At 38.4% G+C, this 21900-nt stretch overlaps 1 protein-coding gene across 1 annotated transcript; it reads left to right on the forward strand.

The window, feature by feature from the left end:
- The first annotated feature begins 92 nt into the window (after positions 1-92).
- VPS37A (VPS37A subunit of ESCRT-I) lies at positions 93-21729 on the forward strand. The gene is made up of 12 exons (XM_054029862.1): positions 93-348; positions 3773-3847; positions 5067-5181; positions 7222-7322; positions 8421-8628; positions 8838-8908; positions 10250-10377; positions 10461-10519; positions 10601-10669; positions 12182-12325; positions 13633-13713; positions 14039-21729. The coding sequence occupies exons 1-11, from the start codon at positions 218-220 to the stop codon at positions 13711-13713; spliced, it is 1182 nt and encodes a 393-aa protein (XP_053885837.1). The 5' UTR covers positions 93-217; the 3' UTR covers positions 14039-21729.
- The last annotated feature ends 171 nt before the right edge of the window (positions 21730-21900 follow it).

Consider the following 21900-nt stretch of genomic DNA (forward strand, 5'->3'; position numbering starts at 1 on the left):
GCGCCACCGCCGCGTCCTAATAGATGCGTCCGCCGAGCGGTGATGACGCGGACGTGTGTTGATGTCTGAGAGGACGGTGGCTCGCGCTCCTTACTTCCTGTTTCCAAGCAGAGCCCGGGGCTGAGGGTACCGAAACCGGCCCCGCCAGCGGCCGGGCAGCGCTGCGTTCTCCCCCTCGGGGCGGCGGGAGCTGGGTGGCCCGGGCGCCGCGGGGAGGATGAACTGGCTGTTCCCCCTGTCCAAGGGCGGCGGCTCCTCCTCGTCCCCCGCGGCCCCGCTCCCCGCCCTCACCAGCCTCCAGCAGCAGAAGCAGCGGCAGATTGAGTCCCTGCGCAGCGCCCATTCCGCGTGAGTGACCGGCGGGGTGGGCGGGAGTCACTAACGGGGGGGGGGGGGCGAATCACTCCGGAGCCTCCCCCGTTATTTCCCTCCCGGGCTGCCCTGCCTCCCCCCCCCCCTTTCCCCTCCGGCGGTACCTGTCTCTCCCCCCTGCCCCCCGTGCTGATTCCACTACGGGCTGCGTCTGCTTCTGTCTCCGGGAAGCCCGAGAGCAGCCACCGCCCCAGTGTTACTCGGCGCCGCCCCGCGGGCTGGCGAGTCCGGCGGTGCAGAGAGCCGTTCTGTGACTGTGAGCCCTGCGAAGTCCACCTGGGCCACCAGAGGCAAGCGTGGGGTTCCTTCTCCTGCATCATCGCCAGGGGTAGTGCTAGATTCTGTGGCAAACGTGCATCCTTATTCCCTTCCTGCCTTTGCACATCTGTAAAGGATGGACCCTCCCTCCAATTAATCCTTAAGCGGTTCCGTCAACGATGCAGGGGACTAGCTGTGCCCTCCTTTATTTTGGCTGTTCATGAATAAAAAGTAACTAATTGAATGTTGTTGCTAATTTAGATGAGTGGTATCTGTTTCCTCTTGTCATATTGATGCAAAAACATAACAAAAGTGACTAAAGTTGTGACACTTACGAAAGCCGTAATGTGGAGGTAGTTGGACTAGCACATCTGTTTATAAAAGTATAATTTATTCTCTTAAACCTAAGCTGCATTAGTGTGGACATTTTTGTACAGATATGAATGCCTCCACACTGGTGGGTTTTGCAAAACCCTCCTACTGTGACAAAGTCTTGCAGTGCAAAATTTAACACTCAGTTTGTTCTCTTATCAAAGAGAAGATTGTGAGGCATCATGGTCCTGATGTATTAGTACCTTCACAGGTACCTGGAACTAAAGGGCTCTTCTGCTTAGTGGTGAAAGGTATAACAAGAATCAGTGTCTCAAAGTAAAAGTAGGACATATTCACAGTGAAAGTGATCAACTTTTGAAATAAATTCCCAAGGGAAAGTGGTGGATGGGTTCAGATCAAGACTATATGCCTTTCTAGAAGATAAAATTTAGTCAAACACAAGTTATTTGGCCTCAACACAGGGGTAACCATGAAATTCCATGGTCTGTATTACAGAGGAGGTCAACCCCGATGGTCTAAGGGATCCTTTTAAGCTTAAAATCTATTAATTTTACACAGTTGTGGGATTTAGAATGCAATTGACAGCCCAAACCTCCAGATACAATTGGCTATAACAGTGGTTTTCAACCTGTTTATTACTGTGGGCTGCATATGCAGCCCATAAAGTGTTACCTGGGCTTCAGGTTGAGAACCACGGTACCCCCCACCTAGTCCCCCTCTCCCAAACCCCTATACCCAGCGCTCTCCGCCCAGGACCCCTCCACAGAGTGGGGCCAAGAGCAGAACACAGGGCAGGGATCTCAGACTCTGCTGCTGCGCAGGGTCAGGGGGCAGCCAGAACCCCAGACTCCGACCCTGCCGCTGTGCAGAGTCAGGGGTGGGGAGGAGCAGCCAGGACCCCGGAGCCTGAGCCTGCCACTGCGTGGAGTCATGGGGGAGGCATCTGGGACCCCATAGCCCAACCCTGCCTCTCTGCAATGCCGGGCGGGGAGCCCACAGCCCGACCCTGCTGCTGTGCGGGGCCGGGCAGCAGCTTGCAGCCTGGACCCGGACCTTGGTGCTGTGCTTGGAACCCGCAGCCTTTCTCCCAGCCCCTCAGTGCCCCCGATACAGCTGGAGGGGCCATGGGGAGGAAGGAAAGTAATATCCAGCTGAAGGCAGCAAATGGGGAGTGGAGAGGGAACAAAGAACAGTACAAAGCCTGACACAGAAGGAGCAAAATTACAGAGATTTGAAGTGGTGAGAAGCTTAATTTCCATGTGATAGTAGATAGCGACCCATTATGGGGAGTTGCATAATTAAATTGATGGGCAGTGAAGATGAGTTTTTGGCTGCACTTTATATGGACTAAAGGCATGCTGTGCGTATGTTTCGGAGGCCAACAATGAGAATGTTGCAATTGTCAACTGTCAAACACAGTTTCAGAACATCTTTTACAATTACTTGTTTCATGATGAGATTCCACTTGATTAAATAGTGGCCCTTCAGTGAGTATCACTGCTCTGTCCCCTAAAGAAGATCTTGGAGCGTGTGATTGTTTATCCCCCAAATTGCAGACTTTTCTATTAATATCTGTGCAGTTTCTACAGGAATGACTGTTTTGTCTGTAAACATTTCTTTGTTATTTATAATCTGAACACTGAAGCACACAGTTCCTGTGTCTGAGAACCTGAAAGTGAAACTAACTAGAAACAGGTCAGAGTGACTAATCAATTTACATTATAGTGGTGGTAGTGCAATAACAAAAGATGAATAACCTTCTTTTATTAGCAAACAAGATACTTTTAGCAACACAAGTAAGACATTTTGTTTTAAATATGACTTCCAGTTTGAAAGTGTCTTTTATATATGTGTGTATTTCACTTTCCCCTGTTAGTCTGTCAAAAATGACATGCTATGGGTTTATCGTACTAGATTAAATTTTAATAACTCTTAAAATAAACTGTAACACAACTGTGCAAGACTGACTCTTTCTATAGCTAGCTCACGTAGCTCATGTATAACACTTCAACTACAGATAAAATATGCTATGTAAAATTCATCTATTATGCCAAAGCCATAGCACATCACTTTTGACAGGCTAATAGGAAAAGTTTCAGTGAATTGATGAAGTGGGTATTTAATTTATCATAAACTAGGACAAGAAGTTCACACTCTTCTTAGGATATGTCTACACTGCAAAGTTGTCGACAAAACTTTTGTCTTTCATGGGTACTTTAAAAAGCCCCCCCGCAAAAGACAAAAGTTTTGCTGACGCAGCGCCCTCCTGCCGACAAAGCTAATGCCACTCACAGGACTGGAAGTATTTTGTTGGCAAAAGTGCTGACAAAGTACTGACAAAGAGCGTTTGCACATGCTGACTTTTAGCGACAAGGTTGTGTCGACACAGCCTTGTCATTAAAAGCTGCATGGTGTAGACAAGCCATTAGTCTTGTTGTTTCAGTCTGCCTGGCTACACACTGAAACAAAGGCAACCAGGAATCTGTTCATAGTATGAAGATTATCTTTGCAATTAGAAGGATTAATTACGTTTTGGGGAAATGGAGATGACATTAAATTTACAAAGCCTGGATTTTTCTAGTGCCTTTATGTACACTGCCGGCAGTCATGTGTCTTAAAAATTCACAACCGTCCTTCTCTTTTTAAATTTATCTAGGTCAGCATTCTGTGAAGATATTAAGTAATTGCAACAATTTGTTTTCATTCATTTTTAACAAGTATAGTAGAAAAACAAATCAAAGTAATGTCTGTAAGCTTGTGAATGTTGTACTTATTATTAATTGGACTCTAACAATTTTTTCCTTTATAGCATTGCCGAAATACAGAAAGATGTGGAATATAGGTTGCCATTCACCGTAAACAACCTGACAATTAATATTAACGTGTGAGTAGCGCAAGATCTACTTAAACACAACTTTAGGAACTTAAAATCTTTCCTTGTAAATAGTAACAATAATAAAACTTAAGGCCCCATTCCTGCAAATGCTTACAGATGTGCTTATCTTTACTGTACTAGTAAATGCTCAAAGTTAAGCACATGTCATATTTTCAGGCTCCGTTCCAAAGCAAGCCTACATTTTTTCAGCAAGAAGCTAAGTCACATAAAATGGCAAGCAGTTTCTAAAGTTTGAATTGAATTACTAACTAATAGAAACTTTTCTTTAATTCTCTTTATTCTCTGTACTACAACATCAGTCATACAAGATCATTATTTCATTCATATTTTCTAAATTGAGTTTTTTACAGTGTTTCCTCTGAATTTGCATGCTATGGTCTCTGGCACCCTAGGCTGTTCTAGTTGCACATTTTTACTGCTTTAGTCTAGAGCATTTGCTCTGGTTCCTGGTCACATAGGCTAATTCTCCTGTGGTTCCCAGGGCATCGCCCTTTTCTCTCCAAGGGCTTGTCTACATGGGACATTAGTGGCAAGCCAGGGTGTGCATCTGTGGCACACTAGCTTGCCACATGGTAATGTCCTGTGTAGACCCTGTTCCAGTGCACTAAAAGTTCCATAGTGTACTTTCACATGCTGCTGTTTGAAACAGGAGTATGTATAAGTGCATTTCCAAACTTTTAGTGCATTGGAGGGTCCACAATGCAAGCTGTAGATTCACACCCTGGCTTGCTGCAGTGTGTCTCCTGTTGTAAGCAAGCCCGAAGTTTGTATATCGCAAAACACCATGGAGGTATTTAAGCCTATTTAGCAGCACTTGAGAATACAATCTGCTCTCTCCTTTTCTGAGTCCAATTGCCCTCCTCAGTACCATTTAACATTCTGATTAACATTCTGTTCCTTTTATTGAAGAGACATCATGCAGTTTTTTTTCCTGCTATTTAAACTGATCTGATCCCAGAAAAGAAGTATTCAAAGAGGTCACCATTCGTATTACTGACTCATTGCTGACTCTTTTTTTTCCACAAATTTAATAACATATATCTGAAGTAAAATCCCTCTTATGCACCTCTCTCTGTCTGCATAGTTTTTCCTGTTAGGAAGTAGAAGTATCTGATATTTTTTCTTAATGCAACAGATTTCTAATAAGACAAGTTTATCACAGACAGTTAAAAATGCCAATAATAATAAAGTATTTTTGTGTTTACAGCTTGCTTCCTCCTCAGTTTCCTCAAGAAAAACCGGTGATCAGTGTTTTCCCGCCAATAAGACATCACTTAATGGACAAACAAGGAGTGTATGTGGCATGTCCATTAATAAGCAATGTATGTATAATTTCCCTAACGGTTATATAACAGATTTTATATATGTAGCACTCTGACTTCTCTAGTACATCTGACAACAAATTACTAGGAATACAAAACTTAATCTATATGTGCTTTGTGTAAAAACAAAGAAACAGACAATATTCCTTACTAATCATTCAGAACAACTTCTGTTGCACTACTGTAAGCTTCAGTGACTTGGACGGTTATTGTAGGGTTTCTTAAATATGGATAGTACCATGTGTTGTGACTTAATTCTGATTTGCAAAGATGTCTTCCTGCTTTGTTGTGAAATTGTTGTAATCTAAAATTAGATTACTTTGCAATTTACTGATGCATGCAACACTAAGCAGGTCTTAAAGATGTTAGCTATCCCAAATAACATGTCTTTCATTTGTTTTCTCTGCCAGACCAGGTATATATCGGAGTTGTTTTACTACAGTTCATTATGGGAATTTCCTAGAAAGAATTTTCCACTGTCATTTTTGGATACTTTGAAATAACAGAGCCAATTTTGTACTTTTGACTCTTTGAATGGCTTTTTATTTCAGATTGTGTTAACTTATTGAGCTTTCAGATGAGCATTAGGTCTGTTTAGTCATCTTTCTATCAAACAATTTCATATATAGATAACCCATATCTGATAATGGAACATATACGTAGATTTCCAGCACCCACTCACAGCTCAGGAGACTTCAACTCGTAAAGAAATGACTTATTAAAAACCCTAAGGGCTTGTTTACACACATTTTGAGTTACCACATTAGCTATCTGTTTCTGTACTGTTACACAACCTTCTAATGTGGATGCAATTATACATGAGTTATAGCTCATGTTTAGGCATATTCATATGATATTGCTGTAACGATGCAGCCTCTGGCGGGACACAACTGAGAGTATCAATTCAGGACAAATTGCTTAGAACAGGGCAGTTACAGCCCAAGGCGGGGTTTCCTTTACTATTAAGGCACACCAAACCCGGCAAACAGAGAGGACTTCGGTCTCACTCCACTGGCTAACCATAAGTCATACAAGCAATTCCCTTAGACACTCCAGTTTCCCATTATCACCACCAGTGCCACTCGTTATGAGGACGAATGGTTATGAAAACCAATACCTCAGTAAAAGAAAAAAGGTTCTCCTGCTCCCAAAGGACCAAGCCCCAGATCAATATATAAGTCAGATCTTACCCACAAATCACACTATTGCCAATTCTTTAGAATCTAAAATCTAAAGGTTTATTCATAAAAGAAAGAAATATAGATGAGTTAAAATTGGTTAAATTGAATCAATTACATACAGTAATGGCAAAGTTCTTGGTTCAGGCTTGTAGCAGTGATGGAATAAACTGCAGGTTCAAATCAAGTCTCTGGAGTACATCCACAGCTGGGATGGGTCATTCAGTTCTTTGTTCAGAGCTTCAGTGTAGGAAAGTTCCTCCAGAGGTAAGAAGCAGGATTGAAGACAAGAGGGAGGATTTGCAGCTGCCTTTTATAGTCTCTTGCCACGTGGCCTGTGCTTCCTTTGTTCCAAAAACAAACTACCCAGCGCATGGCATGGAAAAACCTTAGAGTTCTGTCCATAGACATGTCCCTGCATGCCTTGCTGAGTTACAAGGTGTATCTGCCTTCTCTCAATGGGTCAGTTGTATAGCTGATGGTCCTTAATGGGCCATCAAGCAGGCTAGGCAGTGCTGATGCCAAATTGTCTGGGTGTCACCCAGAAGCATAGCACAAGTTTGAAATACAGACAGTTTAGAGCCAATACTTATAACTTTAAATACAAAAATGATACACGAGTACAGATAGCAGAATCATAATCAGCAAATCATAACCATGTCATAGACACCTTATTTAACCTCCTTTGTACAAGATTTGGTGCCACTATATGACCTTGGTTGCAAAAATTATCTATACGGTCACAGTTTATGTCAGTAACATCACAATTGCATTCAAAAGAAATCATGCACTTCTTTTTTGTTGAGCTTCTTTGGTACTTTAGGGGAGTGCTAAATATAATATAGATTTTGTTCTCTACCAGTTCACAATGCACTCTGACCTTGGAAAAATTATTCAGAGCTTACTGGATGAGTTTTGGAAGAATCCTCCAGTTTTGGCTCCTAGCTCAACATCATTTCCATAGTAAGTATACATAAAGGTAAAATTGAGATATCGGACCATTTTCAAGTGTATGCAAAACCTGGACGAGTAATTTCCAGATTCATCTTTAGATTTTCTTAGGAAATGTATGAATGTAACTGTATGTCAAGGAACAAGCTGGAAATAATTAGTATGTAAATTAGTTGGAGGAGAGGCAAAAAGTTCAAAAAATGGTTTTATTTCAGACTGGAAATGTATAATTCAGCCAATTGATAGGCCTGGATCTGTCCACTTAGGGTCAATTTTAAAATGATAAATATAGTTGGCTTTCCTGTATTAGCATGTTAATTTGACTTTAGTGCTTTTATGTTTCTGAAGATTAATAAATGTGTATCAATAGCAAAACAAGCATTTCAGGCAATGATTCCTGTAAGCAGTTGTTTGTTCCTGGATGCCCTGCTGATGACTTCAGGATCTGAAACTCCCAAACTTTAATTCATTTGAGAATCTGTCAAATAGATAATTAGATTAAAATATGCACAGCAGGCCCTAGACACTATAGCCTTGTCCATACTTCAGAAACTATTGAACACTGACAAGCAATGTCATATGCAATTTTGAATTTTAAAAAGTTAATCACTTCAGAAACTGCTTAAAAGCTTTATCTGTTGCTGATGCGCTTAAGTTTTGTAGGGTGAACAAACCCTAATAGACATTTCAACTCAGTTTTTTTTAAGGGCTTCTTAGTGGAAACCAGGTTTAAATTGATGTTTTCGCAAACTTCTGAGAAGCATAAAACTTGAGTTCACATTTGCAATTGGCTCTACATCAAATCTGAGAGTATATAACTTTGTTTTTCAACTCTTTACCAGGATAGAGAGAGAATTGAACTTACTTCATTGTGAAAAGCTTTCTAAGTATTATTGTATAAATAGCAACATACGGTAAAGTATCTCTCGCAGAATTATCATTTTTATTATTCTCACTTTTATTATTACTTTTGAGATAAATACTTGTGTACTACTTCAAAAGCTCAACAACTGAGTACCTTGCATGTGTGCTAGTAATTTCAGATGTATTATTAAAATATCATAAATGAACAGTAAACAATTAGTTGCTGATGGTAAATTTTTTGTTTAGTCTTTACAGTAAACCAGCTGGAATGCCTCCTTATACTCCTCAGGGTTTTCCGTTTCTTCCTCCATACCCCCCACAAGAAACAAATAGATCTATAGCTTCTGTGCCAGTTGCTGACTCAGGTTACACTACAGACAAACCCGCTGCTCCATCCTATGGCTTGATCACAGACCTACCATTACCTGTTCCAACAACAGAAGCACTATTACAGGTTTGTATGTGTAGTGAGATTTAACATTTAAGCAGTTAACACCTACATCCCTCAGAGCTAGTCCAGACATTGAATATAAATCCTTCTCAGGGCAGATGTGTGCTGAGGCAACCATTCTCGCTATGGCAAGGGCTTTTTAGATGGGATTAGAAGCAAAAGAAAGAAATTACTATTCAAAGTTTAAATAATGCTTTTAAACTTCTGTTCAGGTGGGCCAGAATGGCTTCACTTACAAGATGCCTGATGTTCCTGATGCATTTCCAGAGCTCTCAGAATTAAGGTAAGATCTTGGAGAGAGAAGTAGTTACTTTGTGGTAATGCATATGACAATTACTACTTCAACTGGAAAAGATTTTTTTTTTTCTTGTTGCTAGATAACCACCAAAAAGTTTCATTAGAAGAAAACAGTACTCATATTTACCATGACTTCCTTAATTTCTGTAGGTTGCTACATATCTTTTATTAACTCAGTTTTTTTTCTTGCTCAGGATTTTTTAATAGGAAAATATATTGGGAACTAAAGGTAAATGCTGTCTTACATTACTCTGACAAACTATAGAAGAGTCTCTTGCTGTGTCCTTCAAACTGTTTTCCTGTGCTTCACCAGGCACCCAATAAGTGTAACATCTGGAAAAAGAGAGTCACAAAAAAAAGGCAGGAAGGCATATACTGTATTAAGGCAGCATACAGCAGTCCCCCCATAGAAAAGACTTCCACTTTTGTGAATATTTATAACTTGAATTGTAAATACTTGCTGTTACAATAAACATTTATCCATACTGCATAGATACTCACAGACACTTCCACTTGACTGACTGACTGTTATTTTAAGCTGTGGCAAGGCATTAACAGTTAGCCTTCACTGGAGAATTTCCTTCAGGCTTTTAAAACAGCCTCCCAAGCCAGATATATCTGTCTGAAAGAAATGGACTCCTCAATTAAATTAGTCTCAGATAATGGATTTGCTCACCTTCTGATGTCCTACTCTTAACCCCTGTTGTAATAGTTGACTAAACCAAAAACTCTTTCTTGTAGAATGCAAATCAGTTGACCTTTCCTATACATTTCCAGGTTTGGCAGGATGAACAACAGATTCTGAGGGTCTCTGGAAACAGAGAATTCCTTCTTAAGGGTGTGTCAAAAGTTATGCAGGCTGTCAACAAGCAGTTTATATATGAGGCTTGTAAGCACTAGTAGCATATATTTATATATAGCAAAGAGGGTTCATTTGGTTTTTTCTTATTTTTAAGAAACTTTACCAGCAAATCTGAGCCTTCCAAGATGACTAAAGAGAAATGTGGACTCAATGAATCATCTCCTAAACTTTTCCATAGGGCTCCAGAATTTGCCAACAATATTATGTTTCTAGTCTAATTTCTCAAATTGTGTTGCATCAGAACTAGATAACACATTCAGGAGCACAGTAAGGAAGTAAAGATTGAAACTAAAGGCACTAATACACCACCTTTCAAAGCCTGTCCACTGCAGATGGTAGCGTCCAGTGCAAGAAAATATAAAACAACATGGCTTCTTTGCTGGAGGAAAAAAAATCCCCAATAAGTTGCTAGGTTTCATTTTTGATTGGCCTTTTGCTGTATATCCTTTTCTTTTTTTAATCCAGTATACCACAGCTGACAGATATGAACGAGCAGGAGGATATTTTGCTGGAACAGTTTGTGAATCTGCCCCAGCTGAAGCAAATCATAATGGATAAAGATGACTTAGTGAAAAGCATTGAAGAGTTAGCAAGTAAGACTTCAACATATTTATAACTATGGGTGTGTTTTCAGAACCGTAGTCTCTTAAAATTAAACAGCTTATTTATTTTACAGAAAAAAATTTACTGTTGGAACCCAGTCTAGAGGCGAAAAGGCAAACAGTGCTGGATAAAGTAAGTGAATAAAAATAAATTTTCTGGAAAAGAAATAGCTGAAATGTTCGTTGTTTTTAAGAAATATTTTTCCCCCCCTAGTATGAACAGCTTACTCAGATGAAAGCCACCTTTGAGAAGAAGATGCAAAGGCAGCATGAGCTTAGTGAGGTATAACTTTATTTTCATGTTGTCTTTTGAATAACATTCTACAAATTATGGACAAAAGTATAATAAAAATTTTAAAGAATATTCTTCTGGCCAGATTCTGTTTTTATGTTAGTGTGCATGGCTCCCATGATTTGAGTAAAGTGGAGCTATGTAATATTTCTGTTGCAGTCGGTTCTTAGGTGTAAAGTTAGCTTAAAAACAAAACAGAAGGTGGTAGTACAACCAAGATTCTATTTCACATTCAGTGGTACAGTAGCAAAAAATCTGTCAGATGCTGAGTGATGGTGCCATTAGAATTGTTCCTGACAAATTTGGTCAATGGCAGGTATTGGGGAGAGAGATTGACCAAAAAAAAAAATTCATTAACTAAGCCAGTTAGCAAGATGATTTAATCAAACTCTTCATTGTGATGAGAGGAGTTGTAACAGACTAGATGATAAAATCAAGAACACAGTTAAAACCTAGCTAAGAGTTCTAGACCAGGCACTATAAACTTACCTCAGGGGAAAGAACACCAGGGCCAAAGTCCAGCTTAGATCTCCACATAATATGTATAAAAGTACCAACTATAAGTAAGTCATTCTCACTTAATAATATCAGTATCACAGTTTAACAAGACTTGACTATTTTCAAGTGCAGCTAAAGTGTGTTACAAAAATAGAGATGTGGCCAGCGTAATTGGCTTTGAGCCTAGCTGGATAAAGAAAAGGTGACAGGAGTTGGTTAGCTGAAAAGTTGGTTTTGAGCTGGCATAAAACTTTTCTTCTTTGTCAAATTGGTGTTTAGTCAGGAAAAATACCAGTATGTTCAGCTTAAATTTCCCTTTGTCTTGATGCATTCAGTTATTTTGTTTCACATAGATACCAATTTACAGCTACAAGCATGTTGCTGGGACTAGAAGAATAAACTATTTTTTGAACAGGATTCCTCCTAGAAAAAGTAAACTAAATTATTCAGTCAGTTGTATTCCAAAGGTAGCTGAAAGCCATGATTATAAAGATTTTGTACTTTCACCTGGCTCCACTTACTCGGGTTCATGACCAGTCCTTAAGTTTCTGGCGTGAACTTCAAGTGTGAAGCCTATTGATTACTTTTTATATTTTGCTTTAGAGCATCTTTTAATAATGACTTCTAGAAACAGTGATCTCAAAGGCCTTGGGGACCCTGCAGTCAGATCTGTGAGGGTGGGCTTTAACAAACACACACAGTATCACTGAAATCAGTGGAGCTCTGCACAGGTGTAAGGGTAAGTCAGCCCAAATCAGTTACTCTGCCAAATGTCGTCTTCATTCTGTGTTCCCGTCTAGATTTTTTTTTATCAATTTAAACATTCACTGATTCCTGTAGGTGGCAAATTTCTAAGTTGCTTAGCAGTCTTAATTTTAAGATACTACAGTAATGTTCTCTCCCACACCCATAAGCTGTTTTCATGCATTCCTTTATCTATCTTGTGTAAAATAAACATGGTTTTCAATGATCATTTAACATTAGCAGGAAACTTTTTTTCCTCAGAGTTGCAGTTCCAGTGCTTTGCAGGCCAGACTGAAAGTAGCTGCTCATGAAGCCGAAGAGGAGTCTGACACTATTGCAGAAGATTTCTTGGAAGGAAAAATGGAAATAGATGACTTTCTTAGTAGCTTCATGGAAAAGAGAACTGTATGTAGTATACTCTCGAGCTGAAATTAATTGTACAAGTGGGGTGTATGAAACCAGTATTTATCACTTTTAAGAGTGGAGCAATTCTGTGATTCAGAATGCTGGATTCTGTGACCTGCTGCACACTTCTTAAAAGTCTTAACTAATTATGCTGATTCTTCCAAGATGGCAACATGTCTTATATAGCTTGTCAGTAACATTAGAAATGGTTTGTAGTTTTGTAAATTCACTCTCACGTACTTGAACTCTAGCTTATTCTTGTATGTGCCTTCTATATACTCCTTTTTATTATGCCCAGTTCCCCTAATCTTAGAAGGTGCTTTGTGACAGAGCCTTGCATCTCCTGTGGTTTTGCCACACTCCGATAGCAGTGACCCTTTAACTTACTTTGCTCTCTGTGTGTGTATATATATATATTATGTCTCATTGACCAAAAAAAAAAAAAAAAACCGTGCACCCTCCCCCTTTACAGTTTAGCACATATATATATTTTTGTGTGTGTGTGTGTGTGTGTGTGCGCGCGCTAAACTGTAAAGGGGGAGGGTGCACTGTTTTTTGTTTTGTTTTTTTTTTGTCAATGAGACATAATGTCATTGTTACAAGGTGGACAGAAATGTGTATGCATGATGAAATGTAACCTTCCATCCCATTTTTTGAGCAAAAGCAATGAGATGTATCTTTGAGTGAGCCAGGTAATACTTAGTCCTGACTCAGTGCAGCGGACTGGACTAGATGATCTATTTAGGTCCCTTCTAGTACTACATTTCTGTGATTTCTCCCACATATAGTATTGTCCTCCCATTCTTGCACAGAAATAAGGAAGAAAACCAGTTGGGCAGTTTTAAGAGGGGTAAGGAAGAGACAGGATATGTAGAATAATGTGCTATGTTAAGAGTCTCAACCTCATAACTTTTAAATTTCCTTAACTCTTTAAGGATGAAATAATAGAGAATAATTAAAATTGATAGTCTTAAAATATGGTTCCTGATCACTGCACATGCAGGTCTCTGTTCTTGTTTCCTGCAGATAAATCATAGTAAAGTCATCTAATGATACTGTAAATATTTCCCTAATTACTTTTCTACATAAGCAACTGCTTCAGGAGTGTTCTTGCAAATATGAGTGAATTTTGGTGGAATTGCTGGTAGGGAAGTGGTCCACAGGTCAGTCTCTCTTAAGATTCCATGAAATAGGCAACTTTTGAACTAAAAAAGAAAGAAATAGGGATTAGGTGTATAGAATACAAAAATGAAACATAGTAGGTTATTCTTTTCAGAGCTAACTGGTCCACTTTGTTTGTGTTTTAGATTTGCCACTGTAGACGAGCCAAAGAGGAGAAACTTCAACAGGCAATAACAATGCACAGCCAATTTCATGCTCCACTATAGGTAAACTGCTGCATGAAGGCAAACTTCCACACACTTTGCATTACCTTCATAGCACTTACTCTATATTTATTAACTGCAAATTGTCATGTTAACATTATTAGTATTTCCCATAACATTTCTTGATGTAGATCAATTTCAAGTCAAAATTCCTTGTTTGTCTGTTTCTATACAAAGGAAGGAAATAGTTGGTATTTTCAAAAAGTGTGGGTTGGGGAGAACATCTACTTCCTGAAATATGTATCTGTAACTGGAGGGAGGGAAGGAGCTGCAAAATAGCTTTTTAGGAGGTTAAACTGTCTAATTATAGAAATTTTTGTCTTCATAGACTTTCCTGCAAACTAGACCTGCCAAGAGAAGAGTGAACAAACCCAACAAAGCACATTTTCTAACACCTATTTGCAAATAAGCATTTCATCATAAATGGTTGTATTTATAGAACAGATTGTATACAGTGCTGGGACTGTTTTGTACAAATTAGAATGACTCTTTATATTCTCATTTTATTCAAGAAATCCTTCTATTGCAATCTTTGCACTAATATTTCTTGTATTTATTGTTGATAGTCCTTACCATATTTAAGTTCCTGCTGCTATCCTGCCATTCTTTAGAGATTAAATATCTAAACATGTAACTTTGGCTAGCTTTGTACATTTTATAAAACATAATTCATACCTTTTGTATTTTGAATTTGAAACATTTGCTTGGGTTACTTTATGAAGACTCTTGAGGATGATGAACTTTGTGGGGAGGAGATTGGTAACGCTTTTTATAATTGTCAGTGAAATATCAGACTTCCCTTCCTTGATGCCAAAAATCAACACCAGTTTATTTTTATTTCAAATAATATCAAATTAAACGTTGCCTGCATCCTGTTGAATAAGTAGAATCAGTTTAAGGAACAGATGCTTTGGAAAAATATTATACCAGCAGTCTGTAAATATACTATCTATTATACTAAGAGTACAAATGGACTCTTCATTCTGAAGTGACAAGGCACCCATCACTGTAACTAGCTACAGAGCTTTCAGCCAGACATCATCTTTCATTTTAAGCAAAACCAAAGGAATTTGTTGTTGCACAACATAAAAAAAAAATCAGGCCACCTTTTTACATAATTTTGGTGGTGTTTATTGTCTTTCATCTGAGGAACTCAAAGCACTTTACAAGCTTTAATTTAATTCTCACTTCCCTTGTGAGGTGGTAGTTACCTGGATTTAATATACAAGGAAACTGACTTTTCAGTGGCTGTGCAGTGAGTCATGGTAAGGGCCATGAATGGAACCCTTATCTGGTGATTTCTAGATCTTTGTCCTTTGATCACTAGACCTGTTTGTCAGGTGCGCTTCCTTTTAGGGGAGGGGATATATATTTAATATGCATGAACTGCAAATTACAAACAAAGTTCTACAGGTGAAAAATGCAACCCTAAGTACTTTTTTTTTTTTTAAATGTTCTAGTCTGTCTTGCCACTGAATTGAGTCATGAAGTGAAAATACAGATTCTAGAGAAATAGATACATTTGCTACATCCTGAATTTTGGGATAGAGTTAGTTACTGCAATTCTGTTTTATTTCTATCATAGTTGTAACTTTCTTCAGGAATCTTGATATTGTTCTCTCTCTTCCCCACACCTCTTCTGAAAAGGTGAAGAGAAGCAGGGTGGAAATGCATTAGACTTTCTGAAAAGAGAACTTTTTTCATGATCTTGAGTCTGCAGCTACACTACTTAATCCTGTCAAATCCGACAAGCTAAACAGGGTTAGACAAGGTCAGTACTTAGAGGTTAGAGTGACACCTACTGGTAGGAAACCTTTAAGTCAGTACTGAATTGAATGCTTCCAGCATTGTGTTAATATAGCCACTGTGTTCCTGGAAATGCTGGTTTTTTGGGGGCTTGAGGTAAAACTTAAATCTGACTCTTTGTAGTCAGTAAAGATCCATTAGCACTTCTTACAAGTGTAGGAATATTAACCCATATATGCTGTCCAAATTTCAAATGGGGTAATATTCTTTTTACCTAAATTACATTGATGGGTGCTTTTTATATTCATATAGTTACCTGGCAGTTTTATTTAGGAAAACTTATTCTCTGTGCTCTATACTGTGGTGTGCTGTTTTAAACAGCTGCTAATATGGTGGTGGGCAAAGTGATCCCTGAGCATAGTTTCAGTTTGTAAACCAGATAGAGATCTTACAGGATGAGAGGTATTAGGCAAGTGAGAGACTACATGATGATTATATTCCTTGTACCAATTAAAGCATTACCCTTAAAGATGACTTGTACATTTTAATCCTCAAAAAAACATTTGAACATTAAAATGTACAGCTGGGAGAAGTTTTGCCTCAAATATTTTTTTTGCTGAAAAATGCAGATTTGGATCAGCTAAAACAACTGGTGAATTTGGATTGGTCAATTGGAAAGGGGCACCCATCAGAGATGTTGAAACAGTTAACTTCAGCATTTTTGAAAGTTAAATGATTCAACTTTTGTTTAAGAAAAATATTTTTGAATTTCCCTCAATTTTATTTTTAAAAACCCTCAATCTAAACTTAAATGTTTTAGATTGACACTCTACTTTTTTTTATATTAGTTTGCTGATAATTGCAAAACATTTTTGTTTCAGGCTGACCTGAAACTTTTTTATTTTATTTTATTTTTTGCACCTGCACCAAATATTACGTTCTTTTGTAGCCCTCAGAGTATGTTCTACACACTGATTAATGAAAGTATGTGGGTGTGGCTTTCAAAACAATAAGTAGCTCACAATTTCCCTCTTCCCTTCCCTTTTAGTGCATGTACATTAAGTAGATTTACTGCAACTCCACTCTGAAATAGCTGTCCCATTGAGAGTGCTGGAACATGAAGGCTGCTGTTGGGCCTATGGAAAGTCTGTTTTCTATAATATTGCATGTTCTAGGCCTAATGAAACTTTAGGAAATGCTTAATACAGTATTAGAGAAGACAGACAGACTAATGCCTGTTGACAGCCTGCACTGCATAGCCTCACACTTTGTGCCAAAGTATATACAGATGTGTTACACCAAGTGAAAAACGGTGATATTCAGAAAATATTCAGTTCAGTAATTTGCAAATTAGGAACAGAGGACCCAATTTGTCATCAGTATTCCTCTACTTTAGTTGGTTACGTCTGTACTGCAGTAACTGATTTAATTTCTCTATTTACTGCTGTTTAATGGTAATTACCTTATATTAACTTCCATCTCAGCAGTAACATTTTTTGTATTTAATGTAAATCTCTATCCTTCTCCTTTGGATCAACTGACAGCTGACATGCAGAGCTGAATTCTCTGTGTAGGGGTCATAACACTTCATATATTGAAAAGATTTCTTCCACCTGCAGTATAAAGCAGCGAAGTCAAATACGTTCCTTTGGGAATGTCTTGTATACAACAATAGCTGGCTGACAAGATCTCCCACTGGGATTACACACTCTTGAAAGGGGCCATTTTAACATCTGCCATATACTTCCCAATCTGTTTCACATTCTTTTATTCTAAAGTGAGGTTGATAACTATCAAATTTCACCAGCACTATGAGCAGCAGACTTTATTACATATAAGCAGATTGTAAGTTACTAGCTGGGTCAGTTGCATAACCATTTTATAAACAGGTTTGGAATTAATCACATGGTTTTTTGCTCTTCAGATGCTCCTATAGCTGTACCACTTTGGAACTTGGCCAAAAACAGGTTAGAAACAGTCAGGGCAAGCAACCGTTTCTTACCAGTCTTCATTATTGTTTCCTTTTAAAGACCTAGGAATATGTCCCTTGAGGCTCAAAAGTAAGTCTGACTATAAACCTTGGGGGAGAAAGTTTAAGGTAGTTGTGTATATGTACCGGACTGACTAGTGTACATTGTAATATGTGAAACTCTATAAATAAAGCTTTTTAAAATAATCAATCTGCTAGTCCTTTACCTACCATGTGGATACCATGTACTCTGACTGCAGGACCTCTTAGTGAAATTGGAACCATTTATCATGTTTCTTAATTGCTATTAGTTGTAATATAGTCAGTGCTGGACAGGCTGTTTTGTATCCCTGTGGCTGGTGCTCAGATAATGGCACTGGGAAGCTTCTCCCACACAACCAGTGAATGTGGAAGCCAGCCTGATACTGGGATAAATACTCAGAGCCAACATGCCCAGCCCTCTGTACTGAATTACTCTGTCCCTCTTAAGTCTTGACACCATCAACTCCCCGTGCTTCCTTCAGAAACTAGTTTCAGCTGAGGAGTGGCTAGTACTATGGTGTTAATCAATGGTCAAAATTATTGGCTTTCATAGCTCTCTTTATCGCCCTTGTAAATGACACATCTGACCTGCCTTTAAAGATCAAGACAATTTATAGCTTTTGTCCTTTGTTAGAGAAGTTAAGATGCATCATATAGCCCTCTGTATGTGTCTGTGGAAACTACAGTGCATGCAGCAGCTGATGAAAGTTGAGTAAATGAAGGCGACAAATACTGCCAGCTACTAGAAAGAAAAAAACGTATCTGGGCTCCATCCTCATAAGTGCTGAATAAACAAATGCCTCATTGGATTTTCCTCCAGTGTACATCCTTTGTATCTTAAACAAAAAAACCTGAAGCTCTGCTTGGAGAAGATCTAAATTAGAGTTGATCTGACATTTTTTCTTCTGCTGGCAACTTAGCAACGTTTAGTTTAAAATTGAATTGCTTATCTTTTGTTGTATGTACCCCATCTCTGGTTATGTCTTCATGGCAACCTAGGTCATCAGCACCCAGGCTAGCCACGTGTGAGTGGCCACACCCAAGTTACTGGGTCCACATTAGTACTACACTCACCCATGGAATGTGCCAGAACTCCTGGGGATATAGCCCATAGTTCTTAGTGCTGCAGTAAGCCAAGTCACTATGATTCCTTCCCAGTGAATTGTGGGAAGGCAGTGCAGGGCTATAAGCACTTGAGTGGTGTGGCCTGCATACTCCCTGCAAAACTGGCAGGTTACTAACCAATGTGTAAATAGCACAAAGGCTTTAGCCTATATCCCAGGACTAGTCAGCTTGCTCTGATGTAAATCAACATCATGCTTGGCTGAGAGGGTTTTGTGGAGAGCAGCAAGGTTAAAGGCAACAGCCAAATTAGAGCCCAAGTTAACTCTTGACTGAAGACCAAGCCTCTAATCACTGCAGGCACCATTCTTCCTCGTCATGTAGCCTTGTAATTGGGGGTTATTTTTTCAACTCCTTGTGCTTTGTCCCCCACAGACTCCAACTCCTGCCTTCTCGTTATCAAACTGACATGAGTGCATGTCTCTCGACACCACTGAACCTAGTTCAGGCCCTCCTCATCGCCCATCTGGACTAGTGCACCCTCATCTCCAGCCTCACGAACCAGCATTGCTTTCTACCTTCTCGCCCCATCCACTGAAAATATGGCTTCTAGCATTCTTTTTCTTGCTGGTGGCTCTGACCACATAATTCCTCTCCTTGATTATTTTAAAAACCTGCATTGCCTGCCTCTGGTTTTGAGCCAGCTAGTTCAAATTTCTTCATCTCACCTTCAAAGCCTTTCCCAATTGTCTGTTGTTTTTTACCATGTTGTGTACTCCACCACTAATGCCCAATCATTCCTCTTTTTGTCCGCTTCTCCCATGCCATCTCCATGCAGCCTCTGAGTGTAGAAATGAATTACTTATGAATTAATCTGTGAAATTGCCAACCCGCCCCTTCAAATTTCCACTCCAAATCCTGGTTGGAAAAAAAAGTCAGACAACCAATGATACCAGCGTTTAGGGATTTTTTTTATTATTATTATTAAATTAAAGATAGGTGAAATCCTGGCCCCAGTAAAATCAATGCCCTCATTCCCATTGAGATCAACAGGATTTCACTGTTAGAACCATCTGCCACCATAAACACTTAACCTATATTACGTGGTTATTTTAATTTCTTTCTTCTTCCCATCACACTCATTGTGTTGTGTCTCAAATTACAGAGTAGTCATGCAAAAGTTCTAGGGTGACTAAAATAGGATTTCATAATAGTGGTCATGTCCGTTTTCTGCAAAAATGGAGATAATGGCTAGCTGATGTAGGAGAATATGGGGGAAAAAATCTCTCATTCCAATTGATATGCCTCTTGAATTTCCTAAGCATTATGTTACAAAGTTATGTGAGCAAGCCTCTCTTTAATGCACTAATGTGAATCAACAACATGCAACAGTTGCAGTTTATTTTTTTTAAGTATTTTTCATCAGGCTAGTATAATGCTACAACACACACATTTACAATGAAAATGACTAAACCAAAGTTCCAAGCACTGTAAGGCATACAAGTGGGAACTGCTCTATAAAGATGGGTGTCTAAAACAGTCATATTTTACATATAAAAATCATTACAATAATTTCACACGCAACATGAAGCTAGTGCTTCCATTTTGCATATATAACATTCTTAAGTTTTGCATCTATTTCTAGATATGTCTAATAGCGCAGACAAAGTAACACCATAATCTACACAATTACATTTTAATGTGCAACAATATTGTGAGAATCTCTGAAAACTACTAATCTTTTGTATTTTAAAGCAGAATGTATTTGCATAACTTGTTCTCGTTGCCATCTTGATTGTGTGTGTATATTTCTTCAAGAAAACCCATTCAAAATTGCCTTTAACATCAAACTTTACAGCCCATGTTCAAAATATAAAATATGAAATACACTTTTTCAAAGTACAATTAAAATCAGGACTTTCATTTATTAAAAATGCATAAATATTTTAAAATATATAGGGCCAGAGTCTCAGCACAGTATAAATTGTCATAGTTCCATTTACTTGAATAGAGCTACAAGGATTTATGCAAGCTGAGGATCTGGTCATTGAATTTAATGCTAAAATAAGGCTTGCTAAGAGCAACTAACTTTTTTGTCCAATTATGGCAGCTCCCCTCTGAGGCTGGAGGCTAGCTGTTCTTTTTACACACAAGGCTTCTTATCAGAATGAAAACTTCCCTGCAAAAGTGGACTAAATTACTAGAATTTTATTAAAAATCAACACATTTAGGAATAGGTATGGCATCTGACTATGCAAACGCTGCCTGTAAAACCTGTTCTTGAAACATTAACAAGAACTACAACTAAAGCAAACTTGCACCTTTACCATTTTATGTTCAACTACTTCAAAAAGATAAGGAGAGAGGACCAATAAATTAGATTTTTAAATGGTTCAATTGTAAATGCTGGCACACAAAATAAAAGACAAAGTAAAGTAATTTAGTATAAACAAGAGACTCCAAAATGTTAGTATTTTACTGGCTTCTACTTCAAACAGAGTTTTAATTTTTTTAAATTGCATATTTCCAGACCTTCGTTACTAAGATCTTAACTTATTAAAATGGATAGAGGTTAAAAAAAATCATTTTAGACAACATATTTTGTTGCTTTTTTTCACTTCACTCAGTGAAAATAAATTACTTATTTCTAGTCAGTTTCCCATATAGGTTTTTACATCCTAGCAATATTCAACCGTGTTTGGTTGGCAAATACAGCAAGAGAAATTTACATTCAGATGAAAATGTCTTCATTTAATTTATTTTAAAACAAGACATTTCTATCAGTGTTAGGATTTGAGAAAATATTTTTTGCAATATCTAATTTCTGGGCCTAGTCTACTGAAAGTATCTTTTTAACTTCAGTTTTGGGGTAATATTTTAAAAAGTAACTTAGGCCCTTAGGTGCTTAGGGTAAAATTTTCAAAAGTCTCACTGAAAGTCAATGGGACATAGGCACTTTTGAAAATTTTAGCTGTGGTCTTTAAAAATTGACTCTTTTTGGAATGATTACAGAAATAATACAATGTAAAGGCTAGAAAAACAACACTATTTATTACTTAGATTGTAAGCCCCTTGGGTAGAGACTGTTTTTGTTCTATGTTTATATAATGCCCAGCACAGTTGGGTCCTGCTCCAAGACTTGGGCTCCTAGGTGCTATGGTAATACAAATAATAAATAAAGTAAACTCTGATGCCTATCATTCAGTGCAAAGTCATGGTTTACCAAAATGTTTGTGCGTTTATTTTTATATTCTTCCTGTTTTACTCAAAGATCCACCCACACAGATCCAGCTGGAGGGTCAGGGTCCCATTTACACACCCAAGTAATCCTGTTCATTTGCTTCTGTCATTTCTACTTTTACTCTGCTGAA

This window comes from Malaclemys terrapin, chromosome 5, assembly GCF_027887155.1.
Source record: "Malaclemys terrapin pileata isolate rMalTer1 chromosome 5, rMalTer1.hap1, whole genome shotgun sequence".
Lineage (NCBI taxonomy): Eukaryota > Metazoa > Chordata > Testudines > Emydidae > Malaclemys > Malaclemys terrapin.

Coding starts and splice junctions, on each gene's coding strand:
- VPS37A (XM_054029862.1), top strand. CDS start 218: ATGAACTGGCTGTTCCCCCTGTCCAAGGGCGGCGGCTCCTCCTCGTCC. Junction 349..3,772: donor CTGCGCAGCGCCCATTCCGC/GTGAGTGACCGG, acceptor TTTCCTTTATAG/CATTGCCGAAATACAGAAAG. Junction 8,909..10,249: donor CCAGAGCTCTCAGAATTAAG/GTAAGATCTTGG, acceptor TTTTTAATCCAG/TATACCACAGCTGACAGATA.